This window comes from Sapajus apella, unplaced genomic scaffold, assembly GCF_009761245.1.
Source record: "Sapajus apella isolate SASKATOON/1434 unplaced genomic scaffold, GSC_monkey_1.0 scaffold14, whole genome shotgun sequence".
Classification (NCBI taxonomy): domain Eukaryota; kingdom Metazoa; phylum Chordata; class Mammalia; order Primates; family Cebidae; genus Sapajus; species Sapajus apella.
This window is the reverse complement of record NW_022436954.1, coordinates 3,120,756-3,139,075: the sequence shown is the minus strand read 5'-3', so window position 1 is coordinate 3,139,075 and position 18,320 is coordinate 3,120,756. Positions and strand designations below refer to the sequence as shown.

Genomic DNA, 18,320 nt, shown 5'->3' with positions numbered 1-18,320 from the left:
TGTCTCTGGCCAAGGCCAGCAGCAGGGCTGGTGAAGAAGGCTGGGAGGGGCTGGGCGCAGTGGCTCACACCTGTAATCCCAGCACTTTGGAAGGCCAAGGTGAGCAGATCACCTGAGGTCAGGAGTTTGAGACCAGCCTGTCCAACACGGTGAAACCCCATCTCTACTAAAAATACAAAAAATTAGCCGGCCGTGGTGGCTCACAGCTGTAATCCCAGCTACTCGGGAGACTGAGGATCGCTTGAATCTAGGAGGCGGAGGTTACAGTGAGCCGAGATTGTGCCATTGCACTCCAGCCTGGTCAACAAAAGAGAAACTCCGTCTCAAAAAAGAAAAAAAAGAAGGCAGGGAGCCTCGCCCGCCACTAGGGGGAGCCCTTGGACTTCCTCCTCTGGGAGATGGGGGGCTGCCCCTAGATAAACTGGCTGGCTTTCGTCTGGCTGCGGAGGCTCTCAGGGCTTTGAAGCCGCATGCTCCGGAGCCACCTCCAACATTTGCAGATAGAACAGACAGACCCGGTGAGAATCCTGTGCTGCCATTGCTTGGTGGATGACCTTGGCCAAGCAACTTGGCCTTTCTGTGCCTCAGTTTCCTCACCCTGAAGGAAAGAGAGCTCCTTTGGGGTCCAAGCCCCGAATCGGACTCTCACTTCTGTTTGGCCCTCTGGTACGTTCCGTGCGGACTCTCACCCATCAGTTAGGGACTGTGTACCTCCTGTGTGCCAGTGCTGCGCCAGGCCCTGGGTCAGCCACCGCCGCCCCTGCCGCAGGAACAGAAGGCCTGAAGGCGGGGCTCCCAGGTCTCTAAGCTCCCCACGGTTGGGGAGGTGCCTTCTCTGAGCCCACCTCTCACCTTCATTGTGTTCCTCACGAGGCGGGGTCTCACCCACTGCACCGCGGGCTCCTGGGACACATCATCTCTGAATCCCCCGTGGGTTGGCAAACAGTAGGTGCTCACTAGGCACTTGATAAATTGAGTTGAATGGGACTTTGTGTAAACCAGGACAGCACCTGGCTTACCTTGCAGTCTGATGGCCTCCAAGGCAGGGAAGAGACAGCCCGCGACCCCTGGATTTGGACAGGTCTGTGATGGAGGCACTTAGAGTTCTGCTTGGCGAGGCGGTCCACAGGGGCTGCAGTGGGCCTGCAGTGCTGGGCAGAGGAATGTGGGGCTTTGGGCAAGGACGAGAATGGTCAGGTTGGTGTTTTGAGGGGTACCTTGCTGCAGGGTGGAAGACAGATGTGCCAAGCTGTCTGGGAGCAGAGTGGACAGGCAGTTGGTGGCAGGGCCCAAGGCCTTTTTTTTTTTTTTTTTTTTAGCATCTCTGTTCTTTTTAATAATTTCAGAATAAAGTCTCATTTCAGTGCAGTGGCCTGGGTGGTACGGGAGGGGGTTGAAAGCCCCACTTGGGTCCCCGATAGTCCATTGAGCCCTCTCAGGCCAGCTCCAGGAATCCTGGCCTGGTCACAGAGCAGAGTTGTTTGCAGGGTCCTAGTGGCCGTGGGTCCCAGTGGCCATGGGCAAGGCATCATCTCTCAGAGGGTCAGAGGCTCCGAGCTGGTGCAGCTCAGCAGGTCACAGCTCTCCACCGGCTCTGGGCTCTCCGGCACCATGTGGTGGCTGCTTTTCCCCCACCAGGGCCTCAGCTCCAGCAGCTGGTGGGTGAGCTGAGCACAGCGCACAGCAAACACGTTCTCCGCCACGCAGAGCACTAGGGCAATGCCCCAGAGGCACAGGCTGGAACTATAAATGCGTGTGGGGTCGAAGGGACAGTCAGGTGCGAGGGCCAGTAGTTCAGAGCTCCCAAAAGTGCAGGCAGGCAGCAATGCCTTGCCCTGGGTGGCGAAGGTCACGGCTATGGAGGCCAAGAGGCCAAGGGCACAGGTCAGAGAGAGAAGAGCAGAAATTTGGGGTCAGGACAGGTGAAGCGGCCAGAGTACAGGAACCTTAAGGATGGTCGATTGGACTCAGGGGGAAGCATTTTCTGGTAGCCCACGTGGGGATGCCATTAGGTACACGGAGGACCCCTGGGGCCAAACACACTCCTGGGGGCTGATGCTGAGCTCGGCCTTGGATGCTGAGTTTGAGGCACCTGTGGTCCAAGAGGAACACTGTCCAAGAGAGAACAATGGCAGAGGGTTTGGAATAGGACCCCCAAGGATGGAGGGGGGGTCACACCTGAAATCCCAGCACTTTGGGAGGCTGAGGCGGGTGGATCACCTGAAGTCAGGAGTTTGAGACCAGCCTGGCCAACAAGGCAAAATCCCGTCTCTACTAAAAATACAAAAATTAGCCAGGCATGGTGGTGTGTGCCTGTAATCCCAGCCACTCAGGAGGCTGAAGCAGAATCACTTGAACCCAGGAGGCAGAAGCTACACTGAGCTGAGATCGCATCACTGCACTCCAGCCTGGGCAATAGAGCATGATTCTGTAAAAAAAAGAAAAAAAAAAAAAAGAATTGGGGCCCTGGCGGGTGGGGAAACTGGCTGACTCTGTGGATCCTTGTGGCATATTCCCTGGATGTAGAGGTGCCCAGCAGAGGCCCTTGGTATTTCTCTAACCTCGGTTTTGAAGTGATTTGAAAGGGTTTGGGAGTTTACTGTCTTAGCCTTTGACATCCTTATTGGAGCGGGTGAATTCACATGAGAAGCTGGACACCCAGACCCAGCCCAGGACAATCTCAGTGAGCGGGGGACTAGAGATTCCGGACAAAGACTGGCTCTCCCTCAGCGCCAGGTGGTTGAGAAGCCACAGCCAACTCTGTGACCCTTTTTGGGCGGGGCCCTGCACTGCCATGTTTAGAACACATGCTGCTCTGTCTCTCCCCATTTCCCAGAGGAAGAGGCTGAGCTCCAGAACATTCCATTGCTTGTTCCAGATCTCAGCAGCTGCAGACCTGGCCTGAGAACATGGCCTTACAGGATGCCCTGGCCATGTGTGGCCCATCAGCTCTTGTTGCCTTGGGCAGGTAGGTAGATGAAGGATGGAAGGCCAAGCTCAGGCTGGGCAGGTGGTAAAGAAACCTAGTTACACAAAGAGCTGGGACTCTAGGACCAGGGTTCAATCCTGACTCTGGCCCTCTCGGGGTGACTTTGCTTGATGCCTCAGTGGTCCCATCTTCAAAATGGAGATTGTCATGCTGATCTCCTGGGGCTGAGGCAATGTGGCAGTCACACATGTGCAGCAGGTTATACTCACGCAGTGGTTACACACACACACACACAGAGCAGGTCACACATGTGCAGTGCGTTACACACACAACAGGTTACACTCATGCAGCAGGTTACATGCACAGCGGGCTACACACACGCACATGCAGCAGGTTACACACACACAGCACAGAGACAGGGCAGGCACATCACAAGCACAGAGCAAGTGCTGACTCTGGCTGCTGTTCAGGATGGGGAGTCTGGAATCCAGGGGAATTGTCCTGGAGTGGGCTCTGGGGTGGAATCCCAGGCCTGCCTCTGGGGTGGAATCCCAGGCCTGCCCCTGGGGTTCCGGGTGACCTGGAGCAAGGGACTTGGCCTATTCAGGACTAACGATAATGACCCCACCTCACGAGCGGGGCAGGATCACGAATTCTGTTCTGCGCAGGCTCAGGTGGAGCTGGCCACACCATGGGGGTGATGCATTGAATTCAGCTCCCTCACCCCCAAAGCCGGCTCCAGGTGGCTCATCACCGAACATGTCAGAAAGGATTAAAGATGCTGGCTGTGTCCTCTTCTGGAGCCCAGGAGCCTCCCAGCAAGCACCGGCATGAGGGTGGATACCAGGAAGAAGCCCAAGACAGTGGCCAGGACACTCAACCTCTAGGGTGCCGAGTGATGTTGCATGTTTACAGAAAACCCCGCCACGTGCGTGGCAGGAAGCTTCCCCGAGGAGAGGATGCACCCACACGATTGCGGAGAGCAGTCAGTCCTTTAATCAGGTCAGGCTCTGACACCTGGGGGCACAGGGCTCTGCCCACCCCACCCTGAGGTGGAACCCCTAGCTGCTGCTGCGCACAGGATCATTTACAAAAATAAATATGAAAAAAGCAGCAACTCTTTAGTGATCATGGAATTATCTGACAGCAATGAAATGTGTTTAAGCATCTGGCATATCTCCTAAATTGCACCAAAAGAATTTGGAAGCACTTGGTTTGGTCTCAAAGGCAAAAGGAAAGGACGAGGAAGGGGCCCGCCTCCCGCCAGGCCCCGCCGCCCTCACATTTCGGAATCTGCGTACATCCCGTTGATTAAGTAGTCCACCTGGGTGTAGTCCTTCTTCCTGTAGCTCTCATAGGCTTGCAGGGCAAACAAAACCAAAACTGTGATGAAAAGGGTCACCCCGAGTAAGAGCACCACCAGGAGGAACGTTTTGTCCACCACGGCCTGGGTGAGGGGCTCGGTAGTGACCACCAGGTACTGGCCTTGGGTGCTGGGCTGGCATGAGTCCGTGGCTGGCATCTTAGGGTCCCCTGAGCTCCTGGGTGTTGGTGCAGTGGAGTCAGTACCTGGTGGGGCTTTAGTCTCTACCTGCTCCGGTGCCTGGGGTGTGCGTGGCCCAGTGGCCCTTGGGGTAGATGGTGTGGGGCTTGGCTGTGTTGTGAGGGACGTGGCCTCCACCTTAGGGACTGGGCTAATGTGAGGTGCTGGCACTGTGCTGGTAGTTGACTCCTTGGCTTGTGGCTTGGGGGTGGTCACCACTACGGGGGACACCAAAGCCACAGAGTGGGTGGTAGTGGGCTCCAGAGTTGTGTTTGAGGGCGGTGTGGATCTATCTGTTGTGTTAACCATGGGCTGGTCCACTGACACCTGGCGAGTGGGAACTTGTGCTTGGGGATGTGTAGGGGGTGTAGGGCTTGCCGTGGTGTCACCGGTCATGTACTCGGAAGGACTGGGAGTGCTCATGGGGCTGCTCGTGTTTGCTCTGGTCACTACAGTCTGAGCACGCGTGGCCAATGTGGCCAGGACTGCTGCTCTTGGCGACGAGCTGTTACTTGGCACTTGTATGAGGGCTGTGCTGAGAGATGGGCGCCCAGCAGCGGTAGTAGATGGGGTCTGCCCTGTGAACAGGGACGTGGGCCCAGGCGGTGTGAGTGTCGTGGGAGCGCTGGAGGCCGCCGACCTGGAAGTGCTGGAAGCCGCAGTCGTGGGAGCGCTGGAGGCCGCAGACCTGGAAGTGCTGGAAGCCGCAGTCGTTGGAGCGCTGGAGGCCACACCATCAGCTGCACCTCCTGAAGTTCCTGGTTCACCCACATCTGTCCTGCTTGTGTCCTCTGGTGTGGTTTCTATAGAGTTGAGGTGGGCTGTGGAAGTCCCTGTGGTCAGCGTGACAGGAGAAGGTGCTGCCATGGTTATATCCATAGACATTTTATTATCAACTGTTTCCACAGATGCATTCCTCTTCACTAATCCATGCCACATCTTGTTAGGGACAAAGTTGCCTTAAAGTCAGAAAAAAGAGAAAAAGAGACAGAATCATGTTCAATCATGCGCAGGGGGACTGCTTGGGGATCAGCTTCCACCCTGCCCCGCAGGCTGGCTCTGTGGAGCCCCCTCCTCAGCCCAGCTGGAGTCAGGGGAGGTGACGCATGAATGTGCTTCCTCCCCATCTTTCTTCCCATGGTTGGCATGCAGCCCATTGAAAAAGCCCTTGTCAATATGATTTTAAAGCTTCTTTGCCCTCTCTGAACCCCCTGCCCGTTGAAGGCTTCAGAGCTACACTATTTGATCCAATGCCCAAAACATCAAAGTAAAAGTCTCACACAACAGGTGTGATTTACCACTAAAGGCCCACTGAACGCACACCAGGTTTACAAAGCAAAGAAATTGTCGCACAGATATTCACATCATAAAAGGATGTTTGGCTTTGTGAAAGGATTCACTGCAGGAATTCTTGGAAATGAATGGCACAGAGTGGGAACGCAGCTAAACATCTGATGTATGAAGAAACCAACTCCCCAGTGAAGATTCAATTTAGAGATGACATCAAATCTTGCAGGCCAAGCAAGCAAACCTTTCAGGGCTCAGCTGCCTGGTCCTGCTGGGGGGCTCCTTGCCCACCATGGCCCTGGAGAAGGAAGTTTGGCCTGACAACCCTTCCCTGCCCAGCACCTGGGAGGGCTGGGGTTCCTGACGCGTTGGCCTGGGTTTGCAGACGCTGCTTTCATGGGCTCAGCATGCTTTGTGGCTACCGTGGGCCCGTCCAGCAGTCACACAGCTTTCTCACTTACGTGGATCGTTGGATGCCGCATGGCTTTCAGATAAGGACAAGGAGAAAATCCAAATGAGCACAAGCGCTGTCCACATCTTGCGGGTGAGCTGGAAGCAAGGCTGGGCAGTCCCTGAGGCTCCCAGCCAGCCAGCTCCTCAGGCTGCTAATGGTTCCCTCCTGCTTGGCCAAGGGATCTGTGGTCAAGAAAGCATGCTGGTCAGAAGGCTTCTGGCCAGCAACACACAGCCTTGCCTGAGAGCACCTGCTGTGGAGGCTCTGGCAGGGTCCAAGGTGCAGACTGAGCCAAGTGCTGAGACCAGGGCTTGGTGCCAGGAAGACCTCAGGCATGGTGCAGTCATGATCTGCCCTGTGCTTTGCACCTGATCACTTCTTGACCCGATTTCACTGAGTCTCAACCTGCAAAAGTTCCCATTCTCCCATCCTAGAGTTCAGTGTTTAAAAGAGCAGGAGAGAGGGCTAAGACTTGGCTGTGTTCATAGGGTGAAGGCCTTCTCATCACCAAGACTGGTCAAGTCTTCCTCCTCAACTTCTCCTATGGTCTGCAGATTACAAATCAAGCCTAATGCACCACATGTGCACCCTGTGAGAGGTGATTGTGCCTTTCACCTGGGAGATACTATTTGGCCATCCATCCATCCATCCACCCACTATTCTATCCATCTACTCATCTGTCCCTACATAAGTCCATCTATCCACCCACTCACCCACCCACCCATCTATCCACTTTTCTATCCATCTACTCATCTGTCCATCCATAAGTCCATCCATCCATCCATCCATCCATCCATCCATCCATTGATCCACCCACCCACCCACCCATCCATCCATCTGCCCACCCATCCATCCATCTACCTGCCCACCCATCCATCCATCCTTTCATCCAATGTTTACTGAGTGTTTACTCATGTGCCAGGCAGTACACTTAGGACAAAAAGATGAAAAACACACAACCTCTTCTCCAGGGACCTGCAGTCCTGGAGAAAAAAGGTGACTGCAGGCTGGCACATGCATTGCACAGAGTGTGACTCAGTGATGGGAAGCAGGGAGGAGACAGCATGTGGACAGAGGCCCCAAGGATGGCTGGGCCCCAGAGGACAGGGTGCCACAGGGGCCCAGAGGACACAGTTCAGCCAGTGGTGGTGTGGTGGGCATGACAAGGAAGGCTTCCTGGAAAGCGACACCTGGGCTGTGTTCTGAAAGCTGGGTGGGGATCCACCTGGTGGAGGTGGGCGGGCAGGTGGAGAGGGAGCAGCAGATGACGACAGCAGGGTCAGAGGCAAGGGAGGGCGTGGTGAGATGGGGATTAGTCTGGAGAGTGCTAGGAGCTCCCAGGAGCCACCTGGCAGTTTGGATTTCACAGTAGGGGGATTGGAGTCCCTACAGGGCCTTAGGCAAGAACAGGAAGGTGCTTTTGGCAAGCGGGGAGGCAGGGCAGCCAGTGAGGGGCAGCAGTCCAGGCACCTAACACAGAGGGTGTCTCTCAGTGAATGAAAGCGCGAGTGAATGAGAATGAGAGACTTCCCCTCTTCAAAGACTGCAGTGGTCTCCACAGCTGCCCCAAATTGCCATAAAGCAAAGCCCTCTCCTTCATTCTAATGCTCCACAGAAGTGATGCAGAAGCCTTAACACATTTTTATTTTAGTTTTTTGAGATGGGTCTCGCTCTGCTGCCCAGGCTGGAGTGCAGTGGTAAGACCGTACCTCACTACAGTTTTGACCTCCCAGGCTCCAGTGATCCTCCCACCTCAGCTGGGATCAGAGGCGCATGACACCACACCTGGCTATAACTTCTGTTTGTTTGTTTGTTTTTTGGTAGAGACAGGGTTCTCTCTATGTTGCCCAGGGTGGTCTCCACCTTCTCAGCTAAAGCAATCTTCCCACCTTGGCCTCCAAAGTGTTGGGATTACAGGCATGAGCTACTGCGCCTGGCCCTTAACATATTTAAAAAAAAAATGATTTGGTTTGATTGATTCATTATTTTAGATAAAATAATGGAAACAGTCATGAGGAAAGCAGCCCTTGGCAGCAGCCCACAGCAAGGTGGGGCCCCAGCTGCACAGGGGCAGGCAGACTGGGTCTTGGGGGTGCTGGGCGAGCTGCCCATTGGTCACTCAGGGAAGAAGGGGCCACTGAGTGCATGACTGGCAGGAGCTGCCTTTTAGCTCTTTCAGCGTTCACTGCCGTTCCCTTGAGGAAGCTACAACAACAGGGACAAGGGACCACGCGGGGGAGTGGGAGACCAGCAGTACAGGCAGCAGCCAACAGCACTGCCTGGGTTCCAACCCCAGCTTCCAAGCTCACTAACCAAGTGACGTGCGCAGCCACAGGACCTCTGAGACCTGCTGAGCCGCATGGGAGTGACATGGGATCATTCGGGCAAGGACCTAGCATGGCGCCTGGCTTAGTCAGCGGCCCACCCAAGAAGCACTTCTAGCTGCAAAAGCAGCAACTCTGCAACAAAAAGCCCCCGGGTGGCTTTCTGCCTCCCGTAATCCCCGGGACCGCTGTGAAGCTGCCCCAGGGCTGGAGAGAGGCCTTTGAGCACGCACTTCTCTGGAAGGCTGGTGTGTTCCATGAGACTTCCAGTCTGTTTTCAAGAGTCACTAACTTTTTTCTAGCTTCAAATGGTGCTTTCTCTTCAAAATGGTCTGTAAGGGTTCCTGATGGGTTATGGGTTTAGAAAAATTACTTGGTCTTATGAACCACAGATCTAGAGTGCAAAAAGCATTCTTTGTTCTGACAGAAAAAAAGCTGGGGGGGATGGGGAGAGAAGAAACTGACCAACATCATGCAGGGCAGAACTGAAACTGGAAGGTTTCGGGCACAAAGAACTCACAATCCTCCATGGGCAAGGCAGTGCAGCTGGGCTTCTGGTAAACACGCATATTTAAACGGCTCTCTCTTGGGCTAGCAACATCTACTGAACACCTTTAAAATGCTATGGCCCTGGGTTCCAGATGTTGCCCAGGCCTGAGCCCAGGATTTGACGTCCTCTGGGTGAGTTAAAGGTGAGACAATATGGCAGGGGCTTCTTATGGGTGAGGAGGGTCTTGGCTCCTGAATGTACCCCAGGCCTGGGCCTTTTGCTGCCCCCTCACTACAAATCTCTAGGACAGGGGTCAGCACACTTTCTCTACATAGAACAGGATGGCAAATATTTGAGACTTTGTGGGCCGTTCGGTCTGTGTTTTTGCTACTCAATTCTGCTATTATGGTACAGAGGCAGCCCTGAAATAGATATGAATGGTGGCACGGCTGTGTCCCAATAAAACTTTACACAAACAGGCAGTAGGTAGGATTTGGCCACAACTTGCCAGCCCCTGCTTTAGCACTTCAGCCAGCTTCACAGCTAGTGTTCCAGCTACAGCAGGGAGGATCAGACTCAATCTACTGAATGAACCTCCTCCTTCCCGTCTTCCTGTCCAGTTCCTTGCCTTAAAACAGACAAAGACCTTCTCCTTCCTGGGTGGGACAGCCCCTCGTCATCTTCTGCTAAGAGGCACCCCTCCACCATTCTGCATCAGTGAGGCGCAGCCTCCCCGCAGCACAGAGGAGGCTGCTGTGAGTGCCACAGCATCACCGAGGTCAGGGACAACCTTCCGAGGTAACTTGCATTTGTGTCACAAAGCCGAAGAGGGTCACAGGGGATCGTGTGATCCCCATGCTGTCCATGGGCCACCACCCCAGTCCACTCAGAAGACAAGGCCACCTGGCCAGATGCAATGACTCATGCCTCATACTAGCACTCTGGGAGGCCGAGGCAGAGGATGGGTTGAGCTCACAAGTCAGAGACCAGCCAGGGCAACATGGCAAAACCCCATCTCTACAGAAAACACAGAAATTGGCCGGGCGTGGTGGTGTGCATGTGTAGTCCTAGCTACTCGAGAGGCTGAGGTTGGGAGGATGGCTTGAACCTCAGAGACAGAAGTTGTAGTAAGCCAAGATTGCACCGCTGCACTCCAGCCTGGACAGCAGAACCAAACCTTGTCTCAAAAATTAAAAAAAAAAAAAAAAAAAGGTGGGGGGAGGCAGGGCCTCTGACAATTAAGGGCAACAGACTGAGCCTCCCTTGGTTACAATAAGGCTTGGCTGTCTTTCCTTTTCCCTTGACCCTCTGGTGACCCTGCAAAGCTCCCTCTGGGCTCACTGTCCCATCACCTAACAGGCAGGCCCAGCCTGAAGGGCCTAGACACTCACCAGAGGCCGCTGCTAAGGGCATGCTCCCAGCCTGGGCCATCTTTCTCCTTGGAGAGCTGTGGGCTTGGCACTGTGTTGTCGGGTGAGATCTGGCTTTGCAGGGGGTGAAAGCCACGTGGTGGGGCACTCCTGGGCCATGCCATCCTTTGTGGCACATGTGAGATGAAGGTAGACTCTCCGCTCTGGGAACAGACGCATCTAGGGATTGAAAAAAAAGTCCACATTTCTTAGGAAAGGCATAGGGAGAAATTCCATGAGGAGGGAGGCACAGAAAGAGCAGCATTCAATACGTCATTCATTATACTGGGAAAACAACAACATGGATCAAAGCTTTCAATGTCAAAACTTCTGATGCAGGAGAACTGCTTGAACCCAGGAGGCGGAGGTTGTAATGAACCAAGATTGCGCCATTGCACTCTAGCCTGGGCGACAAGAGTGAAACTCTGTCTCAAACAAACAAACAAAAACTTCTGATGCAGCAACTTCTGCTGCAGTTTCTTCTAAAGAAGCACTCAGACAGATGTCCAAAGATGATTTACAAAGATAATTCTCACAGCATTATTTAGAAAGAGTAAAACACTGGAATAGTTCTGTAAAGTATGGCTCCATTGATAGATAAAATACTAAGGCAACTGTTAAAAATACATACATTTCTACTTATTGATATGGGAAGCTACAGCATGCATCAATAAATGAACAAGGCAGGTTACACAGAAGCAGGTGCACCACGATCCTATTTTGTTAAAACAGACGTTTATTCAAGGGTCTGGAATGATTTGAACTATAATGTTAATGATTATCCCTGAGGAATGGATTCACCTGTGATTTTTATTCTCTACTTCATATCTTTTTTTTTGAACAAGCACGTATCACTTTTGGAAAACATTTCCGAAAGGCTCCGAGGAAAGAAAACAGCTTATTTTCTTCAAGTACCTTAAGCCACTAGGCAGAAAGGCACAGAGTTATCCCACCTGACACAGTGTCACACATTGATTTTGATAACTTAGAGACTACATGATCTATATACCAGGAGGGACATTTTCCTTGGAGCTAACCAAAGCTTTGTAGGAATCCAGGCATACAGCCATAATGCAAAGACTTTCACCAGCATGAATTATTCTCTCATTGATGAATATTTAAGGAGAACTCAGGATATAACAGAAAGAGCTCGTCACCTCCTATCATGGGCAGGTATCAGTAGGTGGTGATATCAAGGACCACCATGGGCCTGCTCCCAACACAGATGCCACGTGTGCACACAGAGCCACACACGTGCACTCAGTCACACACACTTGTGTGCATACAGCTCCACGCATGTCCATCTGCACAGGTACACATGCCACATGTATGCAGTCACACGTGCACATGCACACACACACAAAATCACACACACAAACATGAGAGCACACACGCAGAGCACGTTCTCAACGCTATCTCAGGACACTCCACGGGTTTCTCAGGAAACTTCTGCTGGATCCCGTCATCACTTCCTCCCTCCCAGGCAGTAGGGCTGGTGGTCACTCCCACAGAAGCAGGAATTGGCCACTGTGTAGTCACGAACATACCTTCGTTGTACTGTGATTTCATGCCTCTGCTATGGTCCTGGCTCCACTTTCCAACCGAATATTCTAAATGTCAAGATCCCATGTGGGGACCTGTGGTCATCTCTATAAGCTGACTCACGATGGACAACCACTAACAACATTTAAAATATCTGTTTCCCCTGCAAAGACTTCAGGCCAAAATTAGGGTGGGGGGGTCTCGGGGTCCGCCCAGTTATTCTCATTATTATCTGGTACCAGGAGGCTGGGTAGATCAAGGTCTCAGACCACAACAAATGGAGAGAGAGACCCCAGGGGCAACAGGGGAATGAGCAAGAGAGAATGAAGTTTGTATTAAGTTGGAGAGATGGAAGGTTAGGCTGGCATTGGGCGTTCCCTTCTTCAGGGATCAGCTCCCCATAGGATCTGCAAGGAAGGTGCCGCAGGGCACTCCCTTGAGGCAGGTGACACTCCATGAGAAAGGCACCCCAGACTGTGCCCCCGTGTGTCAATCTCCCTATCCTTTTCTGGTTTGTGTTCTTGAGATGCCTCCCAAGGCATCTGGTCTGAATTCTTGTGTTCTCAACCTTGGCTTGTTATATGTAGGGCAATTTATGCAAGTTACACACAACTGGACTCCAGGCATGGTGCTGCATGACTGTAATCCCAGATACTCAAGGGGTTGAGGTGGGAGGACTGCTTAAGGCCAGAAGTTTGAGTTCAGCCTGGGCAACACAGTGAGACCCCATCTCTTAAAAAAATAAAAAAGGAAAAGAAATAGCTTAATTCCTTTTTCTGGCATAGAGAGGTTCCAAAGACCCAACACAAGTAATCCTGAAGCTTGGTAAAGGACCACAGCAGTTACCCCCACATTCTATCAGGCAATATATTAAGACTCACTCAGCAGCAACATGGCCAGGTCCCCACTCCAAGTTAGGCAAGCTACAGATACCAAGGAGTAGGAACTGCAAAAACAAATACAGGGCAAACAGAAGCCACCTAACCCTGACGCGTCACCTCGCTGAACTTTGGTAGTAGAAGCCCAAGGAACACAGACCTATGGCTTTGTGTATATAGACATTGTCCTGTAGTTCAAAGGATGTGACTCCGTGGCAGATGGGAACCTGGATCATTGGATATTTATTACATTACATTAACTACATTGCCTGCTTCCAGGTTTCTGGGAGTTTCGGTATCACAGCTGAATGCTAGGGCCTAGTTTTTGCTGATTAACGTGGGTAGCTCTGACATTCCTTTGTCCATTAGGCAGATCCGCTTTATAAATGGAAACATTTGTATTTTAAATATTTTCCTTTCTGATTTTATTAAAATTTTAGAGATTTTCCTGGAACAATGGATAGCTGCAAGTTGTTAAAATCAGATTTCGAAGCACGATGATTATTTCTTGTGGCAAACCACGCATGAGGAGGCCGATCCTCCTATCAGCCTAAAGGTTACGTGCACATCCTAAGCAACCACATGGGGGCTACTAAGTGACTCGAAAGGGAGAAGCTGGCAAGGAGACAGATGGGCAGGGGAGGGAATTTGGGAGAATGCGCAACCTCCACCCAGGTAGAGAGAGGGTTTGCGGGATAGGTCCGGGTCACTCAACTCTCTAAGGGCAACACTTCTTGGGGTCCAGTCCCGGCCTGGACTTGTCCAGGAAAAGACCCCAGGGAAATGCGCCCCCCATACGAGTGTCCCCATTCTGCTTCCAAAATGGGACAAGGGGGCCTCCTCTCCAGTCGGGGACCCCCTCCAGCCCTCCTCCCTCCTCCTGCCTCTTGCGCCCCCCAGCCATGCTCGGCACCCAGTTGACTCCTTCCGTTTCTCCTCTCTCCTCACCCGCATTCCTCCGCGTCTTGGACTCCGTGCGTGCCCCTCCGCCGCTCCCCCTGCCTCTCTCAGCCCCACTCACTCTCTCCCTGCCCCTCGTGCCCCATCCAACCTTCCTCCTGCCCGCCACCTCTGTCTCTCAGTCCCAAGCCGGTCAGGGAGCCCTGACAGCAGCTCCCCGGGCGGCAGCGCGAGCTCCTTACCCGGGCGCGGTAGGCCCGCGGCCGCCCGGCGGCCCTCAAACGGTAGGAAGGAGCCCGAGACCGGGCGCGGAGACGTGGCTCGCAGCTCAGCCCAGGCAGCTCCAGGCAGCGCGCCCTGCCCGGGCTCCGCCCAAGCTCCGGAAATGACGTCACGAGGGGCAGGGCTGACGGCCTGGCCGGGGCGGGGAGCGGCTGCGGCGGAGCCTGTCGCGAACTCAGGCGAGACGGAAGGGGGCGGGGCGTGTCTGCGCCCAGGCCCCGCCTCCCCGGGGCCGGCTCGGGCCACCGAATACGAGCCGCCAGAAAGAGCTATTTTGAGCAGATCTGTGGCGGAAGTGGGCGTTCCCAGGGCTCGGCTGCCCAGCTGTGCCCGCTGCGGTCTTGGGGTCCCAGGATGCCCGGGTTGGGCTGGGTGAGCTCAGACGCACCTCGTCGGCGGCCGAGCCTGAAGAGGCGACCTCGAAACGCCTGTTGAGACCTTTCGCGGGCACACGCCCTTCGCGTTCCTCCGCTACCTCCCTGGTTTCTCCAGCCCCTGGCGGGGCGCTGGGGTGCCGGATAGTTAGAGTTAGGGTGGCAGCGAGCGTTTCTGTGCACCCGCAGCGTGCCACGCCCGTGCCTTCAGGTCCAGTGGCTTAATGCCGCAATAGCACAGTGAAGAACTTCGCCCCATTTTACGGACGCGGAAACGGTCTCATCAAGTGCTCTGTGATTGTAAGACCTGGGATAGCAGGAGCAAAACGCAACGTAGAGGGAAGCGCGTGGGACCTGACTTTGGTTAGAAATAGGCTTTGCGGGCGGGGCGCGGCGGCTCCCGCCTGTAGTCCTAGCACTTTGGGAGGCCGAGGCGGGCGGATTGTCCGAGCTCAGGACCCCGTCTCCACTAAAATACAGAACGTTAGCCCGGCATGGCGGCGTGCGCCTGTAGTCCCAGCTGCTCGGGAGGCTGAGGCAGGAGAATTGCTTGAACCCGAGAGGGTGAGGCTGCACTCCAGCCTAGGCGACAGAGCAAGACTCTGTCTAAAAAAAAAAAAAAAATGACTGTGGCTCTCTGTGTTTTCATTTCCTCTTTGGCAACATAGGGACTTTTCTTTTCGAGACAGAGCCTCACTGGGGTTTCACCATATTGGACAGGCTGGTTTTGCACTCCTGACCTCGTGATCCATCTGCCTCAACCTCCCAAAGTGTTGGAATTACAGGTGTGAGCCACTACGCTGGGCCATAGGGACAATTTTTACTGCTGGGGCTGAAATTAAAAAGATAAGACACAGCTCCTCCTTTTCTCTAGAGCAGCTGGGCAGCTGGCCCTCCATCTGCTTTCATAAATAAAGATCTATTGCAACAGACTCATGCCTCTTCATTAGGTATTGTCTGTGGCTGCCTTTTTGATGAAAGGGCACAGTCGACTAGTTGTAGCAGATTATACGGCTCACGAGTCCTAAAATATTTACTCTCTACCCCTTCACAGAAAATATTTGCTGATCTCCAGTCTAGAGTGTTACTGATGGGTTTCTGACAACAGAAATATCCGGCTGAGATGGTCCAACATACAGGGAAACTCAGCCTCTCCCATGGGAAAGTCATATTCTCTGATAGCATCTTTGGGGTCACCTGGAACCTAGTGTCCATCGAAGGCACAGCTCTGGGAACTGCGTAACTGTTCTGTGGAGTTAAGTTATGGAGAGTAAAACCTAACAGACCAGCTGCTTCTGAGGCCTGTGGATAAAATAGCGAGTGATACACTTATATCCTACACTTTTTGTCTTGGGGTACAGATCATTGCAGGTGCTTTCTGTGCAGAAATAGCTGAATGAACTCAGCATGTGCCTGTAGTCCCAGCTATTTGGGAGGCTGAGACAGCTCCGCTATTCAGAGTTGAATTTACAATGTTATTTGAGTGTAAGACCTTGCTAGAGACCACATTTGAAAGTTAGGGTTGTGGAGGCTGGGCGAGGTGGCTCACCCCTGTAATCCCAGCACTTTGGGAGGCCAAGGTGGGTGGATCAGGAGATCGAGACCATCCTGGCCAACATAGTGAAACCTCATCTCTACTAAAATACAAAAAGTTATCTGGGCGTGGTGGCATGTGCCTGTAATCCCAGCTACTCGGGAGGCTGAGGCAGGGGAATCGCTTGACCCCAGGAGGTGGAGGTTGCAGTGAGCCGAGATTACACCACTGCACTCCAGCCTGGTGACAGAGCAAGACTACTCCGTCTCAAAAAAAAAAAGAAAGAAAAGAAAAGAAAATTAGGGCTCTAGAATGACACTGCCTAACTTCAAATCCTGGCTCCTTCACTTTTTTGCTGAGTGACAAACATGAGGCTTAGGCTCTGTACCTCAGTTTTGTCATAGTCAATTCTGGTATTTGCCATAGTTATGTTGAATAAAGTCACCCAGTACACAGGCAGTGGATACTGGTCCTTAGAAACCACAGCTCCTAGGGAGGATACAGGGTTAGGTTCCTGTGAGCCTCTGGTCACATTTTTATCAACCGATCAATACATTACTTTGTTTTTTTTGTGTGTTTCTGTTTAAAGATGCCTTATTGAGGCCAGATGCTGTGGCGCACACCTGTAATTCCACCACTTTGGGAGGCTGAGGCGGGTGGATCATCTGAAGTCAGGAGTTCAAGACCAGCCTGGCCAACATGACTGAACCCCATCTCCACTAAAAATACAAAAATTAGCCAGCCGTGGTGGCACACACCTATAGTCCCAGCTACTTGGGAGGCTGAAGCAGGAGAATCGCTTGAACCTGGGAGGTGGAGGCTGCAGTGAGCCAAGATCGTGCCATTGTGCTCCAGCCTGGGCAACAAAGCGAGATTCCATCTCGAACAAATCAAACCAAAAACGAACAAAAAGAAGCCTTATTTGATGTCTGTTACTGACTCGTTAACATTGAAAATGAGACAGGAATAATACAGGGTGGTCACAGGAGAATTAAATTCCAGGCAGCAGTTTCACATGGCTAGAGGCTATGGTCTGCTAAGACCCTGAAAAACCAAGTTATGAACCAAGCTGGCTAAGACTGGCTGGACCCAACATGGCGCTGGGTTTGACCTAGGCTTCCCCTAGGACCTGATTATGTGCTCATTAACATACTAAACACGCAACCACCAGCACCACGACAGTTCCAGGAACACTCATATTTGGCACAAAAATGGTGACACCACTGTTCCAAGAAATATTCACCTTGTCGCAGGAATTTTCATGAATATTCCACATCTTGATTAAAGAAACCCATGAAGGTAGAAACCCCAAACCATTGCTAGACTCTCTCTTGAGTAGGCCCGCGATCCTCTGTCTTGAGTATGAACTTTTTACTTTGTAATAAATCTCTGTACTTTCACTATTTTCTGACTGATCCTTGAATTCCTTTTTGAAATGATGTCAAGAGCCTGGGATCAAGGACCCACCTGCGCTTGGGCACCTCCCCAGCCCAGTGATATCAAGCCCACAGACGACAGCATGTAACTCATGCCTGAATAAAGCACATCTAACATGTATTTTCTCCTTAAGGCAGCGCACAGCCTTTTACACTGAGGAATACTAGATAATACTTTAATCTTATGTGTGAGGGGCCATTTAAAAATGCAAAATCGGCCCGGCGCGATGGCTCGTGCCTGTAATCCCAGCACTTTGGGAGGCCAAGGCAAGTGGATCACCCAAGGTTGCTAGTTTGAGACCTGTCTGGCCAACATGGTGAAACCCCCCGTCTCTACTTAAAATACAAAAATTAGCTGGGCGTGGTGGCTTGCGCCTGTAATCCCAGCTACTCGGGAGGCTGAGGCAGGAGAATCACTTGAACCCAGGAGGTGGAGGTTGCAATGAGCTGAGATCGCGCCATTGCACTCCAGCCTGGGCAACAAGAGCAAAACTCCATCTCAAAATAAAATAAAATAAAGTAAAGCAAAATCGCTACCAAAAAAAGCAAAAAATTCCAAAAATATGGTGCTAAACAGACCAAGAAAAGGACACTTGTTTGCAGTAGACTAGCAGAAAGGAGGGCGGAGAGAACGCCTTTGCTGGGTCTCAGCCAGGGACTCCAGCACAAGGTGACTGGGATTTCCCCACTCCAGGCACATGGCACGTGCAGGCTTCAGAAGGCCTCAGAAGCACTGCAAGTATTGATTTGTGTATGTGTGGGGAAGGGGTTTACATATAAATTTTAGCTACTAAGTGAATTTGCAAATATGGAATCTATGAATCATGAGAATCAACTGTATGCTAAAATGGATGAGTAATAGGACTTGCCTCATCAAATGGTTATGGGAATTCATTGATATGTAAGTGCATGTAAATTGCTCATAACGGGGCATTACA

The 18,320-nt window shown here is 52.4% G+C and overlaps 1 protein-coding gene and 1 pseudogene across 4 annotated transcripts; both read right to left on the bottom strand.

Annotated features, from left to right (window-relative positions):
• Positions 1-1,317: 1,317 nt before the first annotated feature.
• LOC116554507 lies at positions 1,318-1,904 on the bottom strand (annotated as a pseudogene). Its single transcript, XR_004270220.1, has one exon. The product of XR_004270220.1 is annotated as a transmembrane protein 54 pseudogene (transcript).
• A 1,998-nt stretch (positions 1,905-3,902) lies between these two features.
• On the bottom strand, positions 3,903-14,143 carry CUNH11orf24 (chromosome unknown C11orf24 homolog). 3 transcript variants are annotated; one of them, XM_032282594.1, is made up of 4 exons: positions 13,999-14,143; positions 10,419-10,616; positions 6,221-6,395; positions 3,903-5,431 (listed from the first exon to the last, which is right to left on the bottom strand). In XM_032282594.1, the coding sequence occupies exons 3-4, from the start codon at positions 6,294-6,296 to the stop codon at positions 4,209-4,211; spliced, it is 1,299 nt and encodes a 432-aa protein (XP_032138485.1). In that variant the 5' UTR covers positions 6,297-6,395; positions 10,419-10,616; positions 13,999-14,143; the 3' UTR covers positions 3,903-4,208. The 3 variants fall into 3 exon arrangements, with proteins under 3 accessions (XP_032138485.1, XP_032138483.1, XP_032138484.1); XM_032282592.1 differs by lacking the exon at positions 6,221-6,395 and adding an exon at positions 11,868-12,029 and having other exon boundaries at positions 13,999-14,131; XM_032282593.1 differs by lacking the exons at positions 6,221-6,395; positions 13,999-14,143 and adding exons at positions 11,868-12,029; positions 12,860-13,704.
• Positions 14,144-18,320: the final 4,177 nt, after the last annotated feature.

Bases quoted from the DNA above. Each gene is read 5' to 3' on its own strand.
- CUNH11orf24 (XM_032282592.1), bottom strand. From the start codon at position 10,575: ATGTGCCACAAAGGATGGCATGGCCCAGGAGTGCCCCACCACGTGGCT. The intron at 5,432-10,418 runs GTGAGTGTCTAG...TCTGACTTTAAG, and splicing joins GCCCTTAGCAGCGGCCTCTG to GCAACTTTGTCCCTAACAAG.